Here is a 23,586-nt window from a genome sequence, read left to right as displayed (position 1 = left end):
AATAAGAGAAAGTACAGCACATGGAATTTGCCCCTCCAATATGTAGCAATGGCCACCAACTTGGACAGTTTTAAGGGGGATTAGACAGATTCTTGGAGGACAAGGCTAACAGTGACTACTAGCCACAATGGCTAGTATGTTCTGCCTCCACTGTCATTGGCAGTATTCTTCTGAATACCAGCCGCTATATACAGAAATTGTTGTTGCACTCAGATCCTGCTTGTGGGCTTCCCATGGGCATCTGGTTGTCCATTGTGAGGATAAAATGCTGGGCTCTAGAAGAAGGCCTTTAGCCTGAACTAGCAAGGTTCTCCTCTTATTCTTATGTTTCTGTGTATCTTTAACAATATAATATATTTTCTAGATCTCTGCTCAGTAGCAATGAATATATATAATACACATGTTATTGAAGCTATTTGGCCTTAGAGACTTAATTGTAAGTAGTCTCACAGATCGAGGTCTGGTGGAGTTTTTTCTGTTATAAGTAGACTCAGGTTTAATAATGTCCTGAGGGGTCTATTGAGAATAATTAATCCTAACTGTTTTAAATAAGCAAAAGCCCATTTAAACTTGTCACTCAAACGATGAAACAAGCTCCCATGTGGTTACAACTTTGATTATTTCCCTAATTTAGGTCACTCGTAAGAATGCACTGACATTTTCCAAAACACTGTTGCTTTTCCTTTATCAGTTAAATTATGCTTTGCTACAACAACTTTCAATGTTGTGCTGAAATTTCAATAAATGATATCCCATATTCATTGCCTATAATTTTTGGCAATTTTGGCATCATATGCAAGTAAACTATCAAACACTATCTTCTACCAGCAAGTTGTATTATTATTGAAATCTCACTGCTATCCCAGATTGACTGTATCCTAAAACTTTATTCCATTAAGAATGGAATAAAGAATAAAGGGACATACAGTCAGTGGAGGAAGGGTGGAGCGTAATGCATGCTAGGACTTCAGGCTTTGAAGGAAGCATCAGAATGACTTGAGCATAACAACAGAAAATACATGATTTTAGCAGATGTCTTTTAAAATTCAGTTTAAGGAAAAGATGATGACAGGGGGGCAAGTCCCACAAGGAATAGGCTGCAACAATCTAGAATTTAGACCTATAGTTTTGAAATCCTTTTCTGGTGAACTGGGGTTTCTCAATGAAAAGGCTACGAGCAGACAGCCTTCCATGACTCAGAGCTTGTTTTCCATTACTGATCCCCTCCTGTAATTTGTAGTTGCAGGAAAGTTGTGGTTGTGACCCAAGTCTCGTTCATGGAGAAAGAATGATATCAATGTTTTAGGCATGAGTAGGGAGATAGATCAAGAACAAAGGACAGTATTGTGATTTAAAAAGAGTTGCTTTAAAAGGAATCAAGCCCATATATGTATAAAAGAAATGGTAATTTGAATTCTGTATAAGACTGTAAATGTCTAGGATTGCTTAGATAGATGACTTTAAGATGAGATAAAATCAGGGTCCCCAAACGGGCTTGTTCCATGAATACTTTTGGGGTGGGGATTATTTCAAAATGCTTCAAAGTGGAATAGAACACTGGTTACCATTGGTTACCTGACAACTTTAAGCAAATCATGATCTTTGATTTTTAATATCTGTGTGTTCTTATTATATATAGATATTGTTATACATTGTTTTGATATTTATATGATATAGCACTGTATAAACAAATAAATCATCACCTAGGCATTGGAAAGTTTAGGGGAAGATGAATGATAATGTTCCCCTAATATTTGGGGAAGGCAGGAGTTGCCAAAGACATTAAGCAGACATACCAGCAGACAGGCTTGCTAGAATAGGCAATGGGGGGGGGGGTTAGAGAGAGTGGTGCTAATTACGTTAAAATCACCAGCAAATCCTTGCCACCAGGATTTCTCAATAGATGAATGAGTCTGTGTGAAAAGAGTTAATTGAAGGCAGGACATTTGAAAACAATTCATTACAGATTAACTTTGGCCAGTAATGAAGTGGGAGAATGTATATGGTGACAGGTAAAGATGACCCCCCCCCCCTTGCAGTGAATGAGAAGTGAAAATAACAGTGGTAACTGGAGAGGAAAGAGTTGGAGCATAAAGATACTTGTCTTCATACCCATATTATTTTTGAAATGTCAGTGAGGCATCTAGGAAGAACAGTTGATTTGACAGTTCAGTAGGATTGGGCAAGGTGAGAGATTAATTTAGGAAAAAAGTAATCCACTTGAAGATGGTAGCTGAAACTTTAGCAGATATGAAAATTGTTGATTGCTCTGGTGGATTCTTACGGAGATTGGGAAAGATGAAAAGGGACAGGACAACAATTAGCAGTTATAACAGGAGAACCAGAAAAGGGGCAGTGTCCTATATCTCAAGGGGAAGGAGTGAAAGGGAAATAAGATATAAAGAACAGACAGAACAGGCTTGGAAGGTAAGAACATGACCAAAATGTAAAGAAGATGAAATCAGGAGCTGAATGCAGGATTTCTTATGAGGAGGAAAGTATTTCAAAAGTAGGAACAACAAGATTGAAATTTTAAGCAGAAAGGAGGAGCCAGCTGACACAATGTATGTGAGTAAAATAGATTGGTGGAAGAGAGGGAGAACTCAGCAGGTTGTGGGACTGGGACTGGAGAGAGGATTGGCCTACTTAAATGCAGTATTCTAGTTGGAAGACGAGAATGAAAGAAAAAGTGGGATGGTGGTGAAAGCAAGCCTCTAAAATTTAATAAGAGCGGTGGATCTGCCAACATCTGAATGGGTAAATTCAGGATAAATATGCTAACAGTGCAGCTGTTTCTGTTAAATACAATTATTTTACACCACAGTTCAAGTCAGCAGATATTTTCCCCACTGTAATTATAGAAGCCACAAGTGTTTTCCCAAAGATGAATAATAACTGACATGAAACTTGCCAAATGAAGCAAATTGATGATGTCAGTGACCATGTAAAGTTTAAAATAGGATAATATTTCCCTTTATCTACTGAATGTGTGGCACAGGAGGTCCAGGAGCTAGACAGCTCAGTATATTGCTCCATCACAAAAGATAGCTTGAAATTAATGAGGATTTCAGAGGCTTTAACTGCTAAAAAGAAGTCAAAGTGTGCTTTTTCAATACTATGAAGTCTGAAAATTTTGCCTTCAAATTTTTATCCCCTTGCATAGCTGTCAGATTGAATACTGCAGTTGGGGCTGTTCCCTGTGTTAATAGTTATATCAAACACAGAATTTAAGTAGTAGTAGTTTCTTCTAGTGCTGCATCTAAGACAGTGAGTGATATCCAACATAAGTGATCAAGTAGACCCATAGAAATCAGTAGGCTTTAAGACCACTGATGTCAATGAATCTGTTCTGAATTATGACTATCCCCCTTCTAAAAACTGCCCATTTTAGAGGCCAATCTCCAGCCAGCCTCATTTAGACTTGCTTTTACTGAGTTGCATTTTTCAGCTATGCCCTCTGCTGTCCTTGATGGACAATATAACAGGGTACCATACAAAGACAGACTCTGTTTATGTGGGCAACCACAGGTTGCACTATTTACTATATTGCCCACTATACATTTGACTCAGAAGGCGGTTTCTTACCCTACCGTCCACACAGGAAAGATGTCTCTCCCCAGCAGAGAAGATTCTATGGTTTCTTAGCTATATAAATGCTTCAGTGACTCATAAAGTCGCCTTTTTTGCTTTGGTGGCCAAAAAGATCAGAAAGAAGACCCTGGACAATATAGCAGTGAACTGTAAGGGAGACACAGAGATCTAAATAGGGACCATTATTTGTGGCGCAACACCCCTTTTGCTTGTATTTATTTTTGATTCAGATTTGTCATGGCCAATGGCTAGTACAATAAAGTTGTTTGGATTGAATTAAGACTAGCATGGGACATCACCAATTGCTTTATCTCTGCTGTGTTCAGTCTGTTGCTCAGATTTCTGTTCTTGATCTTTGGTGTTGCTTTCTAGGGTTTCATCCAATGCTACAATTCTGTTCATACAAGAGACTGCCACGTCTGCAACAGAACTTAGCATTCCACCCCTACACACCCTGAAAATATTCTCCAAGGTGTTGATACCAGATCAGATATTGGGGATGCATGGAGAAAGAAGGGGAATGGGAAGTCATGTCAGTTCTATCAATTCTGGTGATATCCAGCATTGGATACAATCCTTGATCTATTGTGCAGCATACAAATGTAATAAGTAAATATTAAACACAGGCATGCCCTATCCCATATGTTACATATAGGAGCCTTTCTGGATTCATTTTGTCAAAATCCAAGGCATATAATATGTTATGTGATGTTGATTGCACAGTGTGAGATTGTGAGTTGCATGTATATTGCATATAAGCTCCTCTCACACAATATTTAGAAATGCTCAGGGCAACGGGAGTATGCTGTTGGCCCCACCTCTGACATAGATGTCTATAAGCATGGGAGTTGGAGTCCTGGTCATACACAATAGAGATTTATTCATGTAGGCTTTTCTCTTGAAAATGTTTGTGCCTAATTCATGGACATCAAGGGCAAGGTTGGGGCAGGCTTCTCATTATTGGGAGAGGGCCAATGGTGGATCCTCGTGCCCCTCTCTATGAACATTGCCCCTTCATGCAAGTAACCTGTGAAGGAGGCTGTAGACATGGGGAGTTGATGCTCATGTCTGGACATCCAGCAAGTATAGAGCTGGGCAGGAGCTCAGTGATGGGTAGCAGAGGTAGACACAGTCCTGATCTCTCATCATGCTTAGGCAAAAGATTGTTCAGGATCATCCCTTGTTCTCTTCACTTCTTTCCTTTGTTCAGAGAGTACTCAAGCAGGGAGATTATACCATGGCTTAGTAGCTTTTCTGTCTGGATGCAAATATATCAGTGTGGGTTCAAAGTTCAGTACTTTTGTTGAGGTCTGTAATCTTGTACCCTATATGTTTGCCTAGCTTGTAAGTGCTGCATGAGTTGCAAGAGTTTGGATTAGATGACCCTCAGGATCCCTTCCAACTCTATGATTCTTTGATTCTAAGACTGAAGAAATTGCACGCTACTTACCAAACACACCCAAGTGTACCTGTTTCGGCATATTTCTAGTGATGTTGTTCTCCAGTGTGTATTTCTTCCTTTTTTTAGAGCAGACAAGATGACTGCTGAAAACACACCACCTCGTGAAGTGAATAATATTGCAAACCACAGAGTGCTAATTAAACCAGAGGCACAGAATAATCAGCGGAACAAAGAAGTGTGCAAAATGGAAGACAAAAAGGCCTTAGAAGCAGAAAAATATGGATTTCAAAAAGTTGGGCGTGATAGACCTTTAACAAAAATCAACAGCGTAAAACTGAATCCTTTGGGGTCAGAGTATGGGACTTTGCCAGCAAACACAGTTCCATCAGGACATTACAGGCCAATTCATTTAAATGGGTCAGAGAAAGCTGTCAACCTTATTCTAGGAGACTCTGGAGATGGAATCCATCACAACACCATTCACTCACACATAGAATCTGAACGTGTTATACAGAGAACTAATTCAATGCTTCAGCTGGAACAATGGATTAAAATACAGAGAGGAAAGGGGCAAGATGAAGAAACAAGAGGGTAAGTAATTTCAGAATTATTTGCCAATCCTGACTTCTTGGTCTCAGTGTATACTGTGACCCTGTTTAATGCTACAGTAAAATCTTAGTTGAAGCGCAAAAGGATTCCTGAAATGATCCTATATTACCTCTGTTGCTAAAATATAGGATTTCAAACAGCATCTCAAGGCCTATCTAGAACTTAAATTTATTTTGATTTATATTGCACTCTGTCCTAAAGTCTTATAGACTTTTTGTAACAATCATATGTAAAATGTTGGGCATCTTTCCCAGAATGGCTGTTCCAAGGGCAGATGATGATGGTGATATTATTATTATTATTATTATTATTATTATTATTATTATTATTATTATTATTACCCTGCCCATCTGGCTGGGTTTCCCTAGCCACTCTGGGCAGCTTCCAACAAAATATTAAAATACAGTGGTCTGTTAAACATTAAAAGCTTCCCTAAACAGGGCTGCCTTTAAACAACAAGGTGCCCTCCAGATGTTACTGGACTAAAGCTTCCACCATCCTTGATTATTGGCCCATTCTGATTGGGGCTGATAGGAGTTATAGTCTATCTGGAGAGCACCACTTTGGATATCCCTGGTCTATTCCCTGTTTATCTACTTCTCTGTCCCACTCTTCATTCTAGATTTCTTTCTTTCATTAAGAAGCAAAAGTGGAACCGGTCATCAGAAGACTTTCCCTGTTGTAACTATTAAACTATTAAGCCAGCATGGTGTAGTGGTTAAGAGCGGTGGACTCGTAATCTGGTGAACCGGGTTCGCTTCCCCGCTCCTCCACATGCAGCTGCTGGGTGACCTTGAGCTAGTCACACTTCTCTGAAGTCTCTCAGCCTCACTCACCTCACAGAGTGTTTGTTGTGGGAGAGGAAGGGAAAGGAGATTGTGAGCCACTTTGAGACTCCTTAAGGGGAGTGAAAGGCAGGATATCAAGTCCAAATTCTTCTTCTTCTTGTATCTCATCTTAATATCAGTAGCTCGGTTAGTAGCTCTTCATGGTCTCAGAAGTCTTTCACAAACTTGCTGGTGATGCTGGGAGTTGGACTTCTTCCATGAAAATCATGCATTTCCATGCTGAGCTTATTATTATACATCATCATCAACATTAAATTTATTACCTGCTGTTCACCAGCAGGTCCCAGGATGAGTTACAACAGGGTGTTTTTTTAAAAAAACTGTTTTAAGTTGCATAGCTCTGTTGCAAACTTATTTACACTCCTCTCTCAGTTCAGCAAGGCAATGATTAAAATGTTGAATAGCCTTTTTCCTTATATTTTTGTAACAGAAAATACTGTTGATCAACTAAGTTTAATAAACCAATGTATGAATAAATCTAATTCCCTCACACAAAGAAGCTTTTTTCCCTCCCTTTGTGTGAGTGAGAAAGCAAGTCAGGGAGCAATCAGTTATCTGTAATTTCATGCTATAGCTGAAATATGGTTAGTGGGTTCCAAATAAGCCAGAATTCAGAAGCCATCTTTAAAATATGGTTTCATACCCTCGCTTGTTTGGAAGCCAAAAACCATCATTCTTGGCTCATTTCCCAGCTTCTGTGAAGGGAGGAGTAATGTGACGGTATGTTGGTGCACAAGGTTTTTTCCATAACTCTGTTAATTAAGCCAAGATATGATCATCAAAATGCAGTCATTAGGTCTCTTTCAAATTACAAGCAATGGCTTGGCTCCCACATCATGCTAAACTGAGTGAAGTCTAAGCACAAATGTGCAGACTCCCGAAAGGAAGATCACAGCTTCTTCGTTCCTCAGCTACACTGATCTAGGCCATAGTTTGTCTTAGGGGCTTGTGGTTTACTTCTGTCTGGATTAAGTGTGAACTGTAACAAGGGTTCATCCCATGGTTTACAGCTTATTGTTTGTATGGGAAGCCTAAACCACAAACTCAATTAGGCTCAGTTTGATGCATCAGCAAAACGACCATGGATGAGCAAAACAGCTGCAGACTCCTCCCCTAGAATATGCACATATGTGTGAAGTCATGACTTGGCTGATCAAAATGTTCAAAACAGGCATGTGTCTTTTTATACTGTAGATGTGTTAAAAGTTGAAGTTATACAATACCAACAGTGCATTTCCAATTACAGATAGGTAGCCGTGTTGGTCAGCCATAGTCAAAACAAAAAAAATTCCTTCCAGTAGCACCTTAAAGACCAACTAAGTCAGTTCTTGGTATGAGCTTTCGTGTGCATGCACACTGCTGTGACTAAATGATTGACACCACTAAGTACTAAGTAGTATTAAGATGTGAAATTGTGGTTCCGCATGACAGCAAACCCTTGGCAGGAATCTGAACAGCAGTGCCTAGTCCTCATTGCTCAGTTTTTTTATTATAAAATATTGCACTCCAGCATTCATCTTGAGTATCTGGAAGTGGCACCACAGTATCCCACCTCCTTCTCTAACTCCCAGCTCCCAATTTGTGTGAAGACTCTGGTTCCATAGTTTGCTTTGGGAAGAGAAGTCACATGATAGGTCAAGCAAAACATTGCCTGTCCCCACTTCTTTAAATGTGACTTGTACTTGAAATATCACTTTGATGAGGTAATGAAAGGCGCTAAGAAGTGTTTGAGGTTTCAAACTTCAGGTACGATTGCACCTGAGGAGAAGACAACAGTTTGAGTTATATTGGTCATTTTCTTGAGCTATTACTTGATTTGGCTTTATTTTGACGTCGGAACTTAGTTGGCTTAATGTTCTTTAACATGGTGATGGGTATCCTTTATCCTGGATCCAATAGTCACTCAAATAGAGCTATGGCTACTTAAATTTTTCATAAAACTAAGTCTGCACAGAGGAGCCCTGAGATTTTTAGAATGTATTTCTTAACCCATTTTACACATTTTTATCGTACCTCCCAGCTTCCTCCTCCAGCTGTAACCATGTTAAGTTTTCCTCCCAGTTTTAGTGGGGTTTTAATTTATGTGTTACACATGGCAAAGTATACGTAGCTTAAGGAAGGGTATGCATGCATATAAACAAAATTTGATAATGACATTTGGGGGGGGGGACAACCCATACATGGAAAATTGGGCTCTATTAATAAAAGGCATAACTCTGCACTATGGTTGACTTTGAAAAAGTAAATTAATGTGTGAGGGGGAAGGAGGAAAAGCACAAGTGCACAGCGTAGTCCCATTCTTCAAACCATGATTATGTGATCAGAAACATTATGTTCATTCTGGGACACAGTGCTAAATGTGTACCACTTAAGGTATATAATAGTATGAATCGAGTATTCCCAGAAAGAAGGGGTAGGAGTGGGATATTTTACATTTCATCACATGTTTGCATTAAATGGTTTTGTTTTCAATGTAAACAGGCATAGGAACTATGAATCTATCTCAATTTGAATTCTTTTTAAAGGTTTTGTCATGCTATCATTACATTGGCTATATTCCCAAACAAACTCATTCCATTGTTGGAGTTTTATAACAGCAGAAGCTATTTACAAAACATTATTAACTGGCAGGAGCCAAATCCTCTTGATCATGGAGAACATATTGTTAGTTAAATATGGATGAAATTGTTAACACAGGTCATATACTTAGAAATGATGGCTTTGTTTGAAGTTAATTTGTAAAAGAGAGATGGCGGGGTTTATGTCATTATTTACTGCTTTGGAATAAATAAATTCCATTCTCTTTGAACATACTGCTAGGATATTAAACCTTTAAAGCACAGTACTTAGGGCAATGTAATGAAAGGAAGTCAAATTCAGGAGCACAAATATAAATAGTAGAAATTAAGTAGGGGGACCTCTTTCTTACTCCCTCTCCTATCTAAGCCTGCAAATTGTCACTCTCACTTGGTTGCCTATGGTGATTAGCAGTTGCCTCGAGGCAAGTAGCAGATAATGCAACCCTTTTAAAGAAATAATAACAATATTGCAACTGTCTTTATCCTGCCTCTGCATAGCCTCAATTCAGTTTTCAGTGTTCAAAACAGTTCCCTTAAAAGCACTTTAAATGCCTGGGGCTGTACAGCAGGGGAAGGCAGTGTTCAGCCTTATGGAATCTACTTTGTGTTTTACTAGAATCCCAAGATCCACCAATGGGAGCAAGGTGTAAGGCTTAGAATGAAAGAGCATGACACCCTCTAAGCTGCTAATGAGCACAGAAATTTGTTTTACTCCTCTTACACAAAAATTATTCTTAGTCACCCTCAGGTTTTTTCACACACACACACTTACCTGCAAGCATGCCCAGTGCACTGCCTTCACATGAAGCTATAATAAGGTGGAAATGAATCAAATGGACTGGAGCTTTTGGCCAATTTGAAAATATATAATTAATTGAAAAGGTCATGTATTGGCCACAGATGGCCAACTGTTCCATAAAACTAGTTCACCACACCATAATTCTGAAGGAGGATTTCATGGTTATTAAGTTGTATATCAGGAAAGGAAAAAAATAGTCCTTGAAACTAAGATATGTGCAATGTAGCCCATAGTATAAAAGGGGAAGGAGATAGAAGAAAGCTGGTAAACCTTAGGAGAGATTAGCAAAGCCAGACATTGCATATGTTTAAGTGGAGAAGACTCATTTTTATGGCTGTGCATCCTCCATAGATTGACTACAGGTAGATAAGGCCTCTGCATTTCTGCATGTTTTTCTTCCCTCTTCTTGTTGTGGTTGCCAGAACAATTGTTTCCCCTTAAACATATTTGCATTACCTATGTGTGAATCACCATGAGGAAGCATGGCTGCTGCAGCGTTAGTTTCCATCTAAGCAGTAAGGAAATGGGACTGATCATGTCCCCTAGACCAGTAGCTATGGGATTTGCAGAGTCCCCAACAATGTGAATACTCCTTTTCACCGTACATATGGGAAATTGTGTATTTTTGCTGCCTGTAACCCAGCTTTCTTCCAAGGAGCTCATAGGGTTCCCCCATCTTATTCCCACTGTTGTGTGGGCGATCCCCTCTGTGGCACCAGGGGAATCTCAGCTACCTCTTTCAGGGATGAGTGCATAGATGGTTTTCCTTGGATACAGATAAATCCATGATACAACTAAAAAACAGAGTCTATTACTTAAAACAAGTGGCTTGTTGAGAGTTTGACTGCTCAGCCACAACAGATGTGGCAAATGGGGGGGAGTTACAATAATTATTTGTTACCCTCAAGATAGACTAGAGAAGAAGAAAACTAAATGTTGTTTATTCCTGTGCCTACTTACATTTTGAGTTACTGAAGGAGGATTCTTGTTTCAGCATAATTTCATATCAGACATTGCCAAGAAACATGCCAAGCCATCGACCCCAAATTGTACCTCGATATCCAGAAGGTTATCGAACTCTACCAAGAAATACCAAAACCAGGCCGGAAAGCCTCTGCAGTGTGACACCCTCTATTTATGACAAGTCCCTTGGATCACTGCCAACTGAAGACAAAAGAAGATCTATGCGAGATGACACCATGTGGCAACTCTACGAGTGGCAGCAGCGGCAGTTTTACAATAAGCAAACAACGCTTACTAGACACGGTACTTTAAGTAGTCCCAAAACCATGATTAATATATCTGATCAAACGATGCATTTGATTCCCACATCACCTTCCCATGGTTCGATAGCAGGTTTCCAAGGATACTCACCTCAGAGGAACTACAGATCAGAAGTGTCCTCACCAGTGCAAAGAGGTGATGTAACAATTGACCGCAGGCATAGGCCACATCATACAAAGGTGAGATGTTTTTATTGTTGTACTTTAGTTACTATGTGCTATAAAATGTATAACTTGGAAGTAGTCTTACAATCATGTATTGATATTGTGTGGCTCACAAAAGAAATACCAAATATAAAGCTTCGGGTTAAAAACATCCAGTTAGCTCTGATTTATATGCTAGTTCCCTCTGTGATAGAGAGAACTAGCATATAATTGAGAAAATTGCACTAGGAGTTAACGGGAGTAGAACATCATAAGTGTGGGTTGAAAGATAAAGTCTTTCCGTTTCATATGCCAGTGCTTCCTCTGACATGAGATGTTCCCAGGGCTTTTTTTTTTTTGGCAGAACTCAGTTCTAGCACCTCTCAGGTGGGCACCATTGCCATTATAAGAGAACAAGGGAGGTGTTCATTGTGAGTTTCAGCACCCCTTTTTCTAGAAAAATGGCATGGGATGTTCCCAAATAAACAGCTGCTTGTCGAAAGGGCCCAGCTAAGCCTCCCACCTCACCTGAGCAATTAGCATGTCTGTGACAGAACTCTGACCCTTGAGAAGTCCTTGCTTGAGATCTTCATTTGATGCCCTTTCTCACATTGCCCCATCCAATGAAGTGGGGCAGGCAGTCACTGGGGAGAAGGCCTTTTCAGTGATGGGCCCATCTTAAGTTTTTTTTTAATGGGCTTGTAAACTGCCCAGAGAACAAAGTTTTATGTGCACTATATAGATGCAACAAACAAATAAAATAACAAACTTGACATCTGTTGTGTAGGTCCCACCCATTCAACCACTTCACCATTAGCATATGAAGAGCCTTGCTGGATCAGGCCAAAGGCCCTTCTAATCCAGCTTCCTATTCTCACAGGGGCCAACCAAAAGCCTATGCTAAACCCGCAAGTAGGGCCTAAGTGCAACAATGCTCTCCCACTTGTGATTCCAAAAACTGGTATTCAGGGTCATACTGCTTTGAACAGTGAAGGGGAGAGAACATGGGCATTGTGGCTACTATTCGTTGATAGCCTTTTCCTACATGAATTTGCGAATTCTCTTCTAAAGCTATCCAAGGTTATGGCCATTGCTGCCTCTTGTGGTGGCAGATTCCATAGTTTAACTATGCACAGTGTGAAGAAGTATTTTCTTTTATTTGGCCTGAGCCTTCCAACATTCAGCTTAATTGGATGGCCTTAGACACTCGTATTATGAGAAATTATACCATGCATAATTTTGTCTATCATGCCCCTCCTGACTCATCTTTTTTTTTCTAAACTAAAAAGCCCCAAATGTTTTAACATTTCATTATCTTCTCCCATTCACTTCTTCCATGTGTACATATAGGATAAGGAGCAGATATTATGTGCATTTGCCATTCTTTGCATATATAGAGTGTATTTATTTTGTGCTTGAACATCTTTATCCTTTTTGAAAGTGCTGCTATTTGAGAAGTTTCCCTTAAGACTGTTTCCTTGTGCAACATTTTTCAACCCCCAGCTTCACACTTACTGGCTGCATTGTGTTGTATATTGTTCTATATTGTTCTAAAATCACAGGGAAGTCTTAAGAACATATGATGGGAAGGAGCTATGTATGTGTTTGTTTCTAAAAAAGCAGCTGTGCCAAGAATTAGGACAAAACATGTCATTTATTCAGTGCATGAATGTGTATAAACGTGTCCTAGTTTCTGGACATAGCAGTGGTTTATAGGAGAGCACTCAATGACCTTTTTTAAAAGCAGTTAATTAGGAGCACTTAATGGTACAAACTTTAGTGAATGGAATACCTTATTAGTTGTAGTTGGTGCTTTTTGGACCTTCGAGGGCATTTTGACATTTGCAAGGTTCAAGCTGAAAGTGTGGTGATTTAGTGTATTTCTGCTGGCACGTTATTAACCAGAACCTTCACTTTAGACACCTTTCATAAACCCTAAGTTGACTTGGAAAATCATACTTAAAACACAACATTTAACCTTTGGTTTGAAAAGCTTTGACAGGCACCCCGAATTATATGGGCACGGTTTTGTTTTTTCCCCAAAGCAGCATGTCTTTGTGCCTGACAGAAGGTCGATGCCAGCAGGTCTGAGTGTACAGCCTATTACTCCCCAGAGCTTGCAAGGCAAAACGGTGAGTGGCATTTTTATATTTAGCCCATCATTTTTTATTTAAGAACAACCTATAAAATACAACACGTAGCACAGTGACTACTCTAGTTATAGAATCTGTACTAAATGCAGTTTCCATCTTTGTTTTTTCATTAAATCGAGGTTTTCCTTCTAAACAGTTTAAATCTACTTGGATGCTGCATTAAATTTTGCAAGAGTAATCAGATAACCTTTTAATTCAAATGCTATTTGTACTATGCAATTCCTATCTGTGAATAATTTGTCTTTTTGAGCCATGTAAGTATTTCATTTTAAATATCTCTAGAGCAACAGCAAGGCACCTTTACGATTTTATTGTTCTTCATTTCACAAATTGACCTACCATTAAGTTGTTAATTCAGTTGTGGAGGGGAAATACCAATTACCAGAGCTTTTCATTGCTGCATAATGGAAGTTGCAGTTAACTAGGAAATTTGGTGCTGCAGGCAGTTTATTATACATTGTGCTGTCTTATGAAAAGAAACTATCCATCCGCTAATTGCACATTTTTATTCACATCATTAAAAGTATTTTACCATTCAATACCTAAGGTTTAGATGAGGGATTATAGATTTGAGCAAACATTTTTGAGAGACCTTTAACTCAAATATGACCACTTTTACTAGCTGAAACCTTAATTTCTTCCAGGCGATTTCTCTTCCCCCTCATTTCTTAGTAAATAATGTTTTTCCAAGTGAAACACTAATGAGTATATACTGTATTAGGGGAGTGTAGGTTAATCATTATGAAACCTGTTAACTCTTGAATATAGGAAAATTTCTTGCTCCCTCTGCTGGAATTCATTTAACACTGCCAGTTGCTAAAACCATACGCTGTAGCCAAGGAATACTTTCAGTTCATTACTTGTAATATATAATTCAGGATTTCTGATTATGTGGCTCATCTAAAGCATCACAGTTGAAGCCCTCTTCTGGAACTCTCTGGGGCCCCAGTGATGTGGATGCCTGAATAATAGACCTGACCTCTCGTTTTATATGTTAAAGAATGTTCCACGTGAGTAGTGTAACATTTCCATGACCTAAATGGAACAGTCCATGGCTCAGAAATTTTTTGTGCATGTGATAGAACTCTCTTAGGTCTTTCACATGAACAGCTGAATGTGCAAAGCAAATCACTCCATTTTACATCTCATGACAAAAAAGATGCTTTACATAATTGGTTGCTTTATAATTATGAGAGAGCTTCTGATATATGTGTCAGTATCTGAATCATAAGTTAAGCTCAGATTTCAGGAACTGATAAGAACTGAGGGCATGAATCTTTGGGATTTACTAGCAAGTAATATATTAGGATAGAGTAAGGAAACAAATTTCTGCCTGAGAATCACGTTGGAAGTTCAGAGGTGGTTAGGGTCGGAGCCCAAAGTGGGCTGAGTGACGCACAACTCATACTTTTGTTCAGTAGAAATTGCTTTGTGTATGTCATTTACATACAAACAACGTATAAATGTCAATGGTTTGTGTTGCTTTTAGTGAGGATCTTCACTGTGCACTTACTTCAGAAGAGAGAAGTAGGCAGAGCATCGCCATAGTTAAACCTAGGGAATCCACTTCCACAAAAGAGCAGTGATGGCCACCAACTTGGATAGCTTTAAAAGACGATTAGACAGATTCATGGAGGATAATGGTAGCAGCAGCTACTAACTGTGATAGATCTGTTCTACCTCCATAGTTGGAGGCAGCATGCTTCTGAATACTAATTCCTGAAAACTACAGGTGGAGAGAGTGCTGTTGTGCTCAGGCCCTGCTTGTAGGAGGGCCAAAGCAAGTAAGGAATGCTGCAATTACAGGATGCAGTCCTTTGTTCACCACTGCTGCAAAATGGTGGTGAGATGAATGAAAAGCCACTGTGTCTGGTCCACATGCCACCAGTTTCCCACCCCTGCATTAGGAATACATAAGAATAAATTATGATGAAGGGTTCCATTGCAAAGGTGCTTTGTTCAGAAAATTAAATAGATGTGGTCATTGTAGAAGGAGCTGTCTATGGAAGGCTGAGGTCAGAGTGCAGGTTGAGTGGGAGCCAAGGAAAGCCTGTACAACAAAGATAGAGTACTTTGGGGGTTGGGAAGATCGCGTATAGGTTATAAGTTAGTCAAGTGTTAAATTTGGATGAGATGAAAAGTGTACTCCTAAGACAGGAGTGGGGAACCCATGTTCTTCCAGATGTTGACTCTACTTCCCATCATCCTTGACTAGTGGCCATGCTGGTTGGAACTTATGGGAGCTGGTAAACATCAGGAGGGCCACAGGTTCCCCATCCCTGTGCTATTGCTTTCAAGAACTAGGATGGCTCTCTTCTACAGATACCGGTGGCAAGACAAATCAGAACAACATAGAGGACTGACTCTGGGTTGCATCCAATTGTGTCCCTCCACTGATGGAGGCCTCCTTAGTTCAGCTAACAGATGCTTCCATTAATGGAAGTGAGCAGAGGCAGCATTTTATTTTATTTTATTATTTGCTGATTTCCCATTCACTCTTCAGCCCTGAGCTTCCTTAAAAACTGCCCCAGAGGGTTAGGGGGATCTTAGTGTGGTAGGTGGCATGGGAGGGGGCTGCAGGAGGAAGGGGAGCTTTGTGAACATCAAGCACACCCATTTTTAGTCTACAGAAGTGTTGGTGGATCAAATAAAATCCTTCCATCAGAAGATGGACACAATTGGATAAAACCCTATATTAGTTAATAATTTAAATATATTTATACAATATTTGCTTTGGTTTAAATGCCGTAGTCTCCTTCCTTTGCGTGAGTGCAGGCTTTTGGGTCAGTAGCATGGAGTTCCCTCAGAATATATTTGGCTTTGGTTAATGGTATTACTGTACTTTAATTCTTCCTTGATTCTCAAGCATTTGGATCTTCCTATTCAACCTTCAAGTTCTAGCATGTATAATTGTGTTGAAAAATCTTAGATGTGTTTGGGAAATAGTCTCTCAAAAAAACTGCTGTGATTGCATTAAAGGAGAAAAAACAGAAAGTGTGTTGCGTTTTGGATCTACAAACTTTGACAGTGTATTTTTACAATGCATACTTTTAGTAAAAGTTGTATGTGTGTTTTTAATATTTCATTCTTTGTTTTTTTCTTTGGCCAGCATTTGAATAAATTACTCAGGTGCTACAAGACTCTTCCTTGTTTCAGATACCGTAGTTTCTGTTGCTAGCCAATTCTTTTAAAACATACCAAGCAAAACTTGAGTATACCCATCCTCTATATTTTGTGACCGTGGTGCGTTTTTCCTCCTCCCTTCGCACAATATTGCTAGCCTTTGTGTGTAGAAGTTATTACCATGAGTTTCAGAAGCTTCGCGGTTTTAAAACTCTTCTCACCTCCTCTTAGTTTAGTTGTATTCTGTTGGCAGACATTGTTGGTTCCCTTTTATTTTGAAGAGGTTCACACAGTTTAGATGTAGCATGATATCCAGCATTATCAAACACAAGTATATATCTGAAGTCTTGTGCAAGATAATGATTAACCTATTTTCCACTCTTTGGCTTCTCATACGATACTCCTTCAGCCAGAGGAGCTCACGCTGCTGCTTATAAAGCTGAGAAGGCAGCAAGCCGAACTGAGTAGTATCCGGGAACACACATTAGCACAACTCATGCAACTAAAACTTGAGGCCAGCAGCCCAAAGGTCAGCTATGAAGTGATGTTTGTCATGTGCCATCTTCACTTATTCTTAGCCATTCATTAATCCAAGCTTGCATTGTACCATTGGTGCCAACCTCCTCTAATGTAGCTTTTTAGAGCGTCATTGTTTTCCTGGCATCTGTGGTGGTCTGCTATTAACCCTTTGAGTTCTAGTGTGGATGTTGAATACATTGCAACAACAAAAATAGGAATGCGTTCAAATACATTTCACTTTAATTGAGTCTGAAATTTTGCAAGTTACGCAGATTACACACAAATATGAAGCCCAAGTAGGTAAGGGTGGTGATAAATATGATCTACCATAACCATTTCGTTTTGTTTTCTCATCTTTGAAATGATTTATAATAAGCATTTAGAAGCAGAAAATGCACACAAATGTATCAAAGGGTTTATAGTTGTCTGTGTAAATTCAACATGACCATGGTGGTTTTCCTTAATTTTGTTTTAATGTTAAGAAGTTGTTTGTGCGGCTAATATTACTAAATCTGCAATTGCAAACTAATGCTTTATTACTTTTCAAAAGCAGATGTTTGATTATAATTTTGCTTCCTTCTGTCATTGGAGTATTGATTGGCTTTTCAAAATATGCTAATGCAAATTCTAAGAAGACCCAGAATTCAATGTAACTCTCGCTTGGATTAATATGACAATATAATCTAAAGGTTGAAATTAGAATTTGTAGTTCTCTTTCTTTTCTGACTGACCTTTTCCACATCTTCATATCTGTCCTTTTCTTCTCTCCTTCCTCTTTGAATGCTGCTTGCTAGAATGAGATTCTTTCTCATCACCTTCAAAGGAATGCCATATATTTGGATCATCAGGTGGGATTCATAGCTTATTCTTGTATATTTATATCTGATAACATGTTGGCACTATTTTTTATCATTTAAACATTTTAATGGTACTGTCTCATTTAAAATTGTCTCAGGGCAGATGGTGAAAATGTTTCTTCAAGTGCAGATAGCACAATTTATATGCTAAGGTCATTGTTCTGTTCCATTCATACTCTTTGTCCTAATGCTGCAGCTTGTCTGCTAAAATAAAATGGGGTCCAATATTTGAATGGGTTCACTTATTTACATGACATTATTAATGTGAAGTGCAAAATGAATATTTAAAAAATAATCCTAAAAATATAGTGTTTATCACTGTAGCTATACCTGGCTTTTGTCTGCCTCATCTCTGCAGTCAAAGTCTAAATATATACAAACATTTGATGTAATGAACAAGGATCTTCCGTCATAGACATCTTTTTTGGGGGTGGGGAGAGGGAGGAATACTTCAAGAAACCTTTGCACAGAACTTGAAAACTGCATATCTGCCCATTATTTTGTGCGCCTGCTGAGTTGTTGGCACAGGAATTCGGAGTTCTTTAGATTTTCTCAGTTCCCTTTATCTGCATCATGAAATGAGAGCATGTATTCACTTGACACACCACCAATAATGCAGCACATTTACAACTCAGTCCATGGCAGCTGTGCTGAGGATGAAGTGCTTCCCATCAAGTAGTAGCACAAAGTGGGGTGCATCATCCACTTGTGCTGGCACATGGCACCGTTCCCTGTTTTTATGAGCTGCTGCCAACACCCAATCTTTTCCTTTTTAATTTAATTTTTTGATCTAGACATAATTGGTTGGTCTTTGGCTGATTCTCTGTTTTATACCACTCTCATATGCAGAAGGATAAAATTGTATTTGATAAGGAATCCTATTTTCTTTTACTACATAACTAGGGATTAGGAGAGAGTGGACCCTAGGTTTAATCATACATTCTGATAGGAAGTTCAGAAGTATCCCTGAGTTCATTTTAACCAGGTTACAATAGTCATGTTTAATGATAAATCACAAACTGATTCTATATGCCTGTCACTTGGACTTGTTATCTAGCTGATACTGCTGAATCAGAGTTAAATGTACAATTGATGTGTAATTTAATATAAAAGCAAAATCTGAGATGCTAGATTTGTATTCATCTTTGGGCAGACTGAAATATTCAAGCATGACAGTGCATAGATTTATATTCAGTTCTGTCTCTGACTCTAAGTGCAGTTCTGTGCCAAAAAGGTGATATTTCTGGGCCCTTGAATAATTTTTGATCATGGAAGATTTTAGTACCGCCTATGGATATTCTTACAAAGGACATTGTTTCTCATTCTGCTATTGTAGCAGCTTATGACCATCAGCAGTACTTATAGACTAAATTTATTAGAAAATGCTAACCTAGCCTAGGTTTGGAATAGTTAAATTGTATTGAACCAGGCAAACTGTTTAACTACAATTGAACCTCCAGAGGCTACTTGTATGCATGAGAATTCTCAGCATATGGAATTCTCAAGAATCAAAAGTTCTATTCAATACAGTCCTGTTTAGAAGTTTATAATCTAGTGTTGTCTGTAAGATGCTTAACACCGTGCTTTTAAGCAGTATCCCATCATTTCCATAGGATGTGGTTTGTCTATAATGATTAAAAAAGCAACCCTCTACTCAGTTTTTGAGTCGCGTTCCTTACACGCAGATGGAAAATGGAAATAACTGCTGGTCTGCCATGCTATCCTTCCCCAAGCCCTTGAGATATTTTGGACTACAACTTGGCCAACGGGGAGGGATATTGGGAGTTGTGATCCAAAACATCTGGAGTGCAGTTAGGTTGGGGAAACACACACTGTGCTGTAGATGAGTCCACAGCGAAGTCTAATCACATCATAAAATTTGGACCTCCACTGTAGTTCTCACACAATTTCTACTCTGGTCCCTATCATCCTGTGCCACATATTGAGTGTTAGGTGTTTTTTTCATGTGGCCTGCATGAGAAACCGGCGTTAGCTGGTTGCTCCCTAAATAGGCAGATGAGCAGGTTCTTTCTTAAGGGCCACCCACAAGATAGTGCTGTATGTATGATATAACCTATGTATTTCCTTGATAAAATGTATATACACCCTTTTAGTTGAACTAAAGCCTTTAAAGGCTTAGTTCTCCAAGCATTCATCCTCCTTTCATTTAAATGGGACTTAACAAGTTCTACTAAAATGAAAAGTAGATGTTCAGAAACTCTGCTTCTCAAATCTGGCTGCTTCCCAAATCTGTTACTGACTTCATCAACACAGTGTATTTGTGAACATAGTTGGTAAATAGTTTATATAAATAATGCAGCCTTGAAAATTATTATACTGTAAAAGATAGGTATTAGAGGTTGGTAAATATGTATGTTATCAATGTTATGGTGTTATATTGCAGATCATAAAGTATTTCAAAATAAAACATTGACAAATGAGCACTCACTGTCTAGGAAGGCTTACATTATTGCAGCTCACACTGTGAAAAGTTGTAATAAGCACAATTGTTCGTGACTGCCTCGGTCTTCAACTTGGATTAAGATTTGGCTTGTTTGCTATTCATCTGTTTACATGTTGTGCCATAGTTTTGGGCTGACCCAACACAGGTGTTCAGGAAAATAATAATATACATGGGTCAAGGTTACTACTCTCCATAAAATGATTATCAAGTTGAGAAAAATTTGGACTAAGCTCAGCCTTCTTCCCAGTATCCAGTCCCCATGTTGACAGCGAGGATTTGCCCCAGAAACCTCCCTTTTGCTCAGAGTTAATGGTGTGCAACTATCCCTAAGATAGTTAATGTGTTTATGCTGTAAATCTGATAATGTGTGTGGGTGGTTTATTTAATGAGGCTAGCCCTTTGTCCATCATATCCATTTGTTAAAGATGATTGAACATTTTCAGCTTGAGTTATTTAGAGAAACGTCTGAAATGCTTATTGGTAATAATTACTTTAAACTTAATATGGGTTGTAGGTACTCTAGTTTGGCCATAGCAGGCTTTTCAAATGTACAGCTTTGCTTAAGCGTGAGAGGAAATATGAACTGCTGCACTAACAGAAAATAATTAAAGTAGAGGCTATATTTACAGTGTCGTCTTTCAAATCTAGCCGTGCTGTAAACTGATGTTTGCTGTATGCTCCTCCTGATTTGAAATAGATGAAAGAGAATGAACCTTTAATCATCATGGTTCACACTATGATTGAGAACTCGGCGCTAAGACCACAACTGTACCATCAAGTAAGGTCTTGGATAGTGAATGAAATTGCTTTTATCATTGCAAATTTTTCCTCAGTGACAGTTTTTGGTTGTCCCCTCCAGTTTACCCATAACATTGGTGTTCCTCCTATTTGTTTTGGAAAACCACAAGTCATCTGTGTTTTATAAAATGCTGCAATATTGTTAGCATGGCTTTGCTGAACGTACTTGTCAATGAGTATTGAGTGTATCCCTTTGGATAACTTTCTCTGTTTCAGAATATTTGGCAAATTGCTTTTTTTTGTAGGTTAATTCAGTAAATTCATAAAATCGCCAACAAGCTTCCAACATTTGTCATAGCATGGATCTATGCGATTCATTTTCTTTTGTTTATTTCTTTTTCCGTTGAAGGAACGACTTCATTTTGGTTTAACACTAAAGCATGACAGCAATGTTTACCTTGTCATTTCTGACAGCTTCTCATTTTAGGAATGAATTTACTAATTGTTGTAGGTTCCTGGACAGCTGCTTTGTTTTGCCCTTGGGAGTTAAAAAGGATCAAAATAATTTTGATCTGGGGGCTATAGCTCTTAAGGGCAGTGTGTTCAGAAAGTCACAGCAAACAAAGTCAGTATCAAGTCATGATAAAATATTTGGAGGGGAAATGTGCTGAATGGAAATATAACATCAACTTGTCTGTTAGAAATCAATTTGTGAAAGAATTTTATCCTAAACATCATATGGATGTGAACAGGTTTTTCACCACGTACCAAATGAAATGTTTGGCATTGTGTTGTCTTTGCAAGTAATTGCCTTATTTTTTTCAGCCTATTAACTCAGAGGCTCTCTAGCTTCTAGTCCAAAGTTAGCCCTAGTTTGAGCTTTGACCAGTGCATAAGATTGCTGCTGCTTTTCCCAGAGAGGGCATTCCTTTTCCTTTAATCACAGCTTGAACTGAGAACTTGGGAAGATGCAGCTTCTGTCACTGCAGCTATGATGGGAGAACCTGCATCTGTCAAATGTCTGCCAAATAAGCAGCTGACAAAAGACACAGTCTCCCTCTTGGGGCAAGACTTGGTAACCTTGCCAACGTAGGCAAAAAAATTGTGCCACTTCAGAGAACAGTGTGGCATCTGCTGCGAGTAGAAATTGTGTAATGAAATGCTTTTTTGTGCCACTACAATCTTGCTCAAACATGTGCTTTGTTAACTTTTAAGTTAACATGCTTTCTCCCCTGCTTCCATCTGTGAATTATTATGTAAGTTAGAAAAAAAACCCAGCATGCAGTATTACTGAAAATGAAGGGTGAACGCTGGGTTCGTTATCTGCTACTTGGCTGAGACTCACTAGCCAAATTGGTATTCAGATTTATCTGCCAAATTGAAACTAGCGTCTCTAAGGAAAGTTCTGCAGCTTGGAATGAAAAAAGAAATGAGGTGCCCTTGAAGTGCAGAGAGTTATTATCAATTTTTTAGCTACCTAATTATTTGGTTTTGCTTTTCATTAGGTTGGAAGGACTAGAATTGGTTCATCATTTTACACTGAGTTAGCGCCATACTTGATAGTTTGACTCTGGAAGGTCTTGAAGGCTGAACTGCCTGATCATTCAAGGATGCATGGTACCTAGAGAAAGCCTTTGAGGCCTAATGGAATTGAGAGCACAGGTGGGAAGTGTTGTTTTCACAGCTTTTAATCTTGCGTTTATTTAAAAAAGCAGCTTGAAGAAATAGTCTTCCAACATGCCATGTTCATTAATATCAAATATATAATTAGGGATATGCAGATGGCGACTTGGAGAAGCTCATCCTGTACTGAATCACTGGCCTTAAATTCTGAAATGTTTCCATGGGATTTAAAATAGCTGAACTATTTAATGAAAGATTCGCGATAGAAAGGGACATGTTGGGTGGGTGGGTCTGTGTCAGAGCAGGTACGCTTAAAAACCCTTTTTCTGAGCAAATCCTTTGGCATCTTTATCAACGTTTTCAATCCACATACAACTCACTATTCACATGCCAGAGTTTTCTGTGGTGTCTGATACAAACAATTCAATGGATTATCAAACATCTGTTCGTGAAGTTGCCAGTTCAGTTTACCTTTGCACATGGAGTTGGAATGGGTGGTTGTCATCTTGGCTTTGTCCCAGGCAGCAAACTGTGTTTAGCCAGTCCTAGCCTGATGTTCCCAGAGTTATACTTCCACAACTGCTTGGAAAGCCTGCGGAAATGGGGCTTGGTAGTGCTCTTTTCAGGGTTGGAGCCTACAGAGGACCAGCTCCATATGGATGATACTTTAAGCAGCTACCTTGAAAAATGCCTTGTCAGCTTCCATCCTCATTAGAGCTGTGAGTTGTATAGTAGCTGCAAGTCTTACGTGTGCTGAGTCCACAAGCACACAGAGGCTTTGTACTATTATTCGTCCTTCCCCAAGCTGCTAAAACCATTTTAAATGCCCTCAGGCTGTGTGCAGGCTCTTGCCT

At 38.9% G+C, this 23,586-nt stretch overlaps 1 protein-coding gene across 40 annotated transcripts in view; it reads left to right on the top strand.

The window, feature by feature from the left end:
• The window catches only part of PLEKHA5 (pleckstrin homology domain containing A5), a 166,412-nt gene that overhangs the window by 123,079 nt on the left and 19,747 nt on the right, over window positions 1-23,586 (top strand). For 5 of the 40 annotated variants that reach the window (XM_083699950.1, XM_083699929.1, XM_083699926.1 and 2 more), the window contains 6 exons: window positions 5,120-5,584; window positions 10,823-11,291; window positions 13,301-13,387; window positions 16,941-17,060; window positions 17,845-17,898; window positions 21,069-21,149. In XM_083699950.1, coding sequence (XP_083556076.1) covers window positions 5,120-5,584; window positions 10,823-11,291; window positions 13,301-13,387; window positions 16,941-17,060; window positions 17,845-17,898; window positions 21,069-21,149 — 1,276 coding nt within the window. Of the gene's footprint in view, window positions 1-5,119; window positions 5,585-10,822; window positions 11,292-13,300; window positions 13,388-16,940; window positions 17,061-17,844; window positions 17,899-21,000; window positions 21,150-23,586 lie in introns of those variants that run through there. The other 35 variants (XM_083699933.1, XM_083699922.1, XM_083699943.1 and 32 more) reach the window with 17 other exon arrangements.

This window comes from Podarcis gaigeae (assembly GCF_964106915.1).
Source record: "Podarcis gaigeae genome assembly, chromosome: 10".
Lineage (NCBI taxonomy): Eukaryota > Metazoa > Chordata > Lepidosauria > Squamata > Lacertidae > Podarcis > Podarcis gaigeae.
This window is presented reverse-complemented; position numbering and strand designations above follow the sequence as displayed.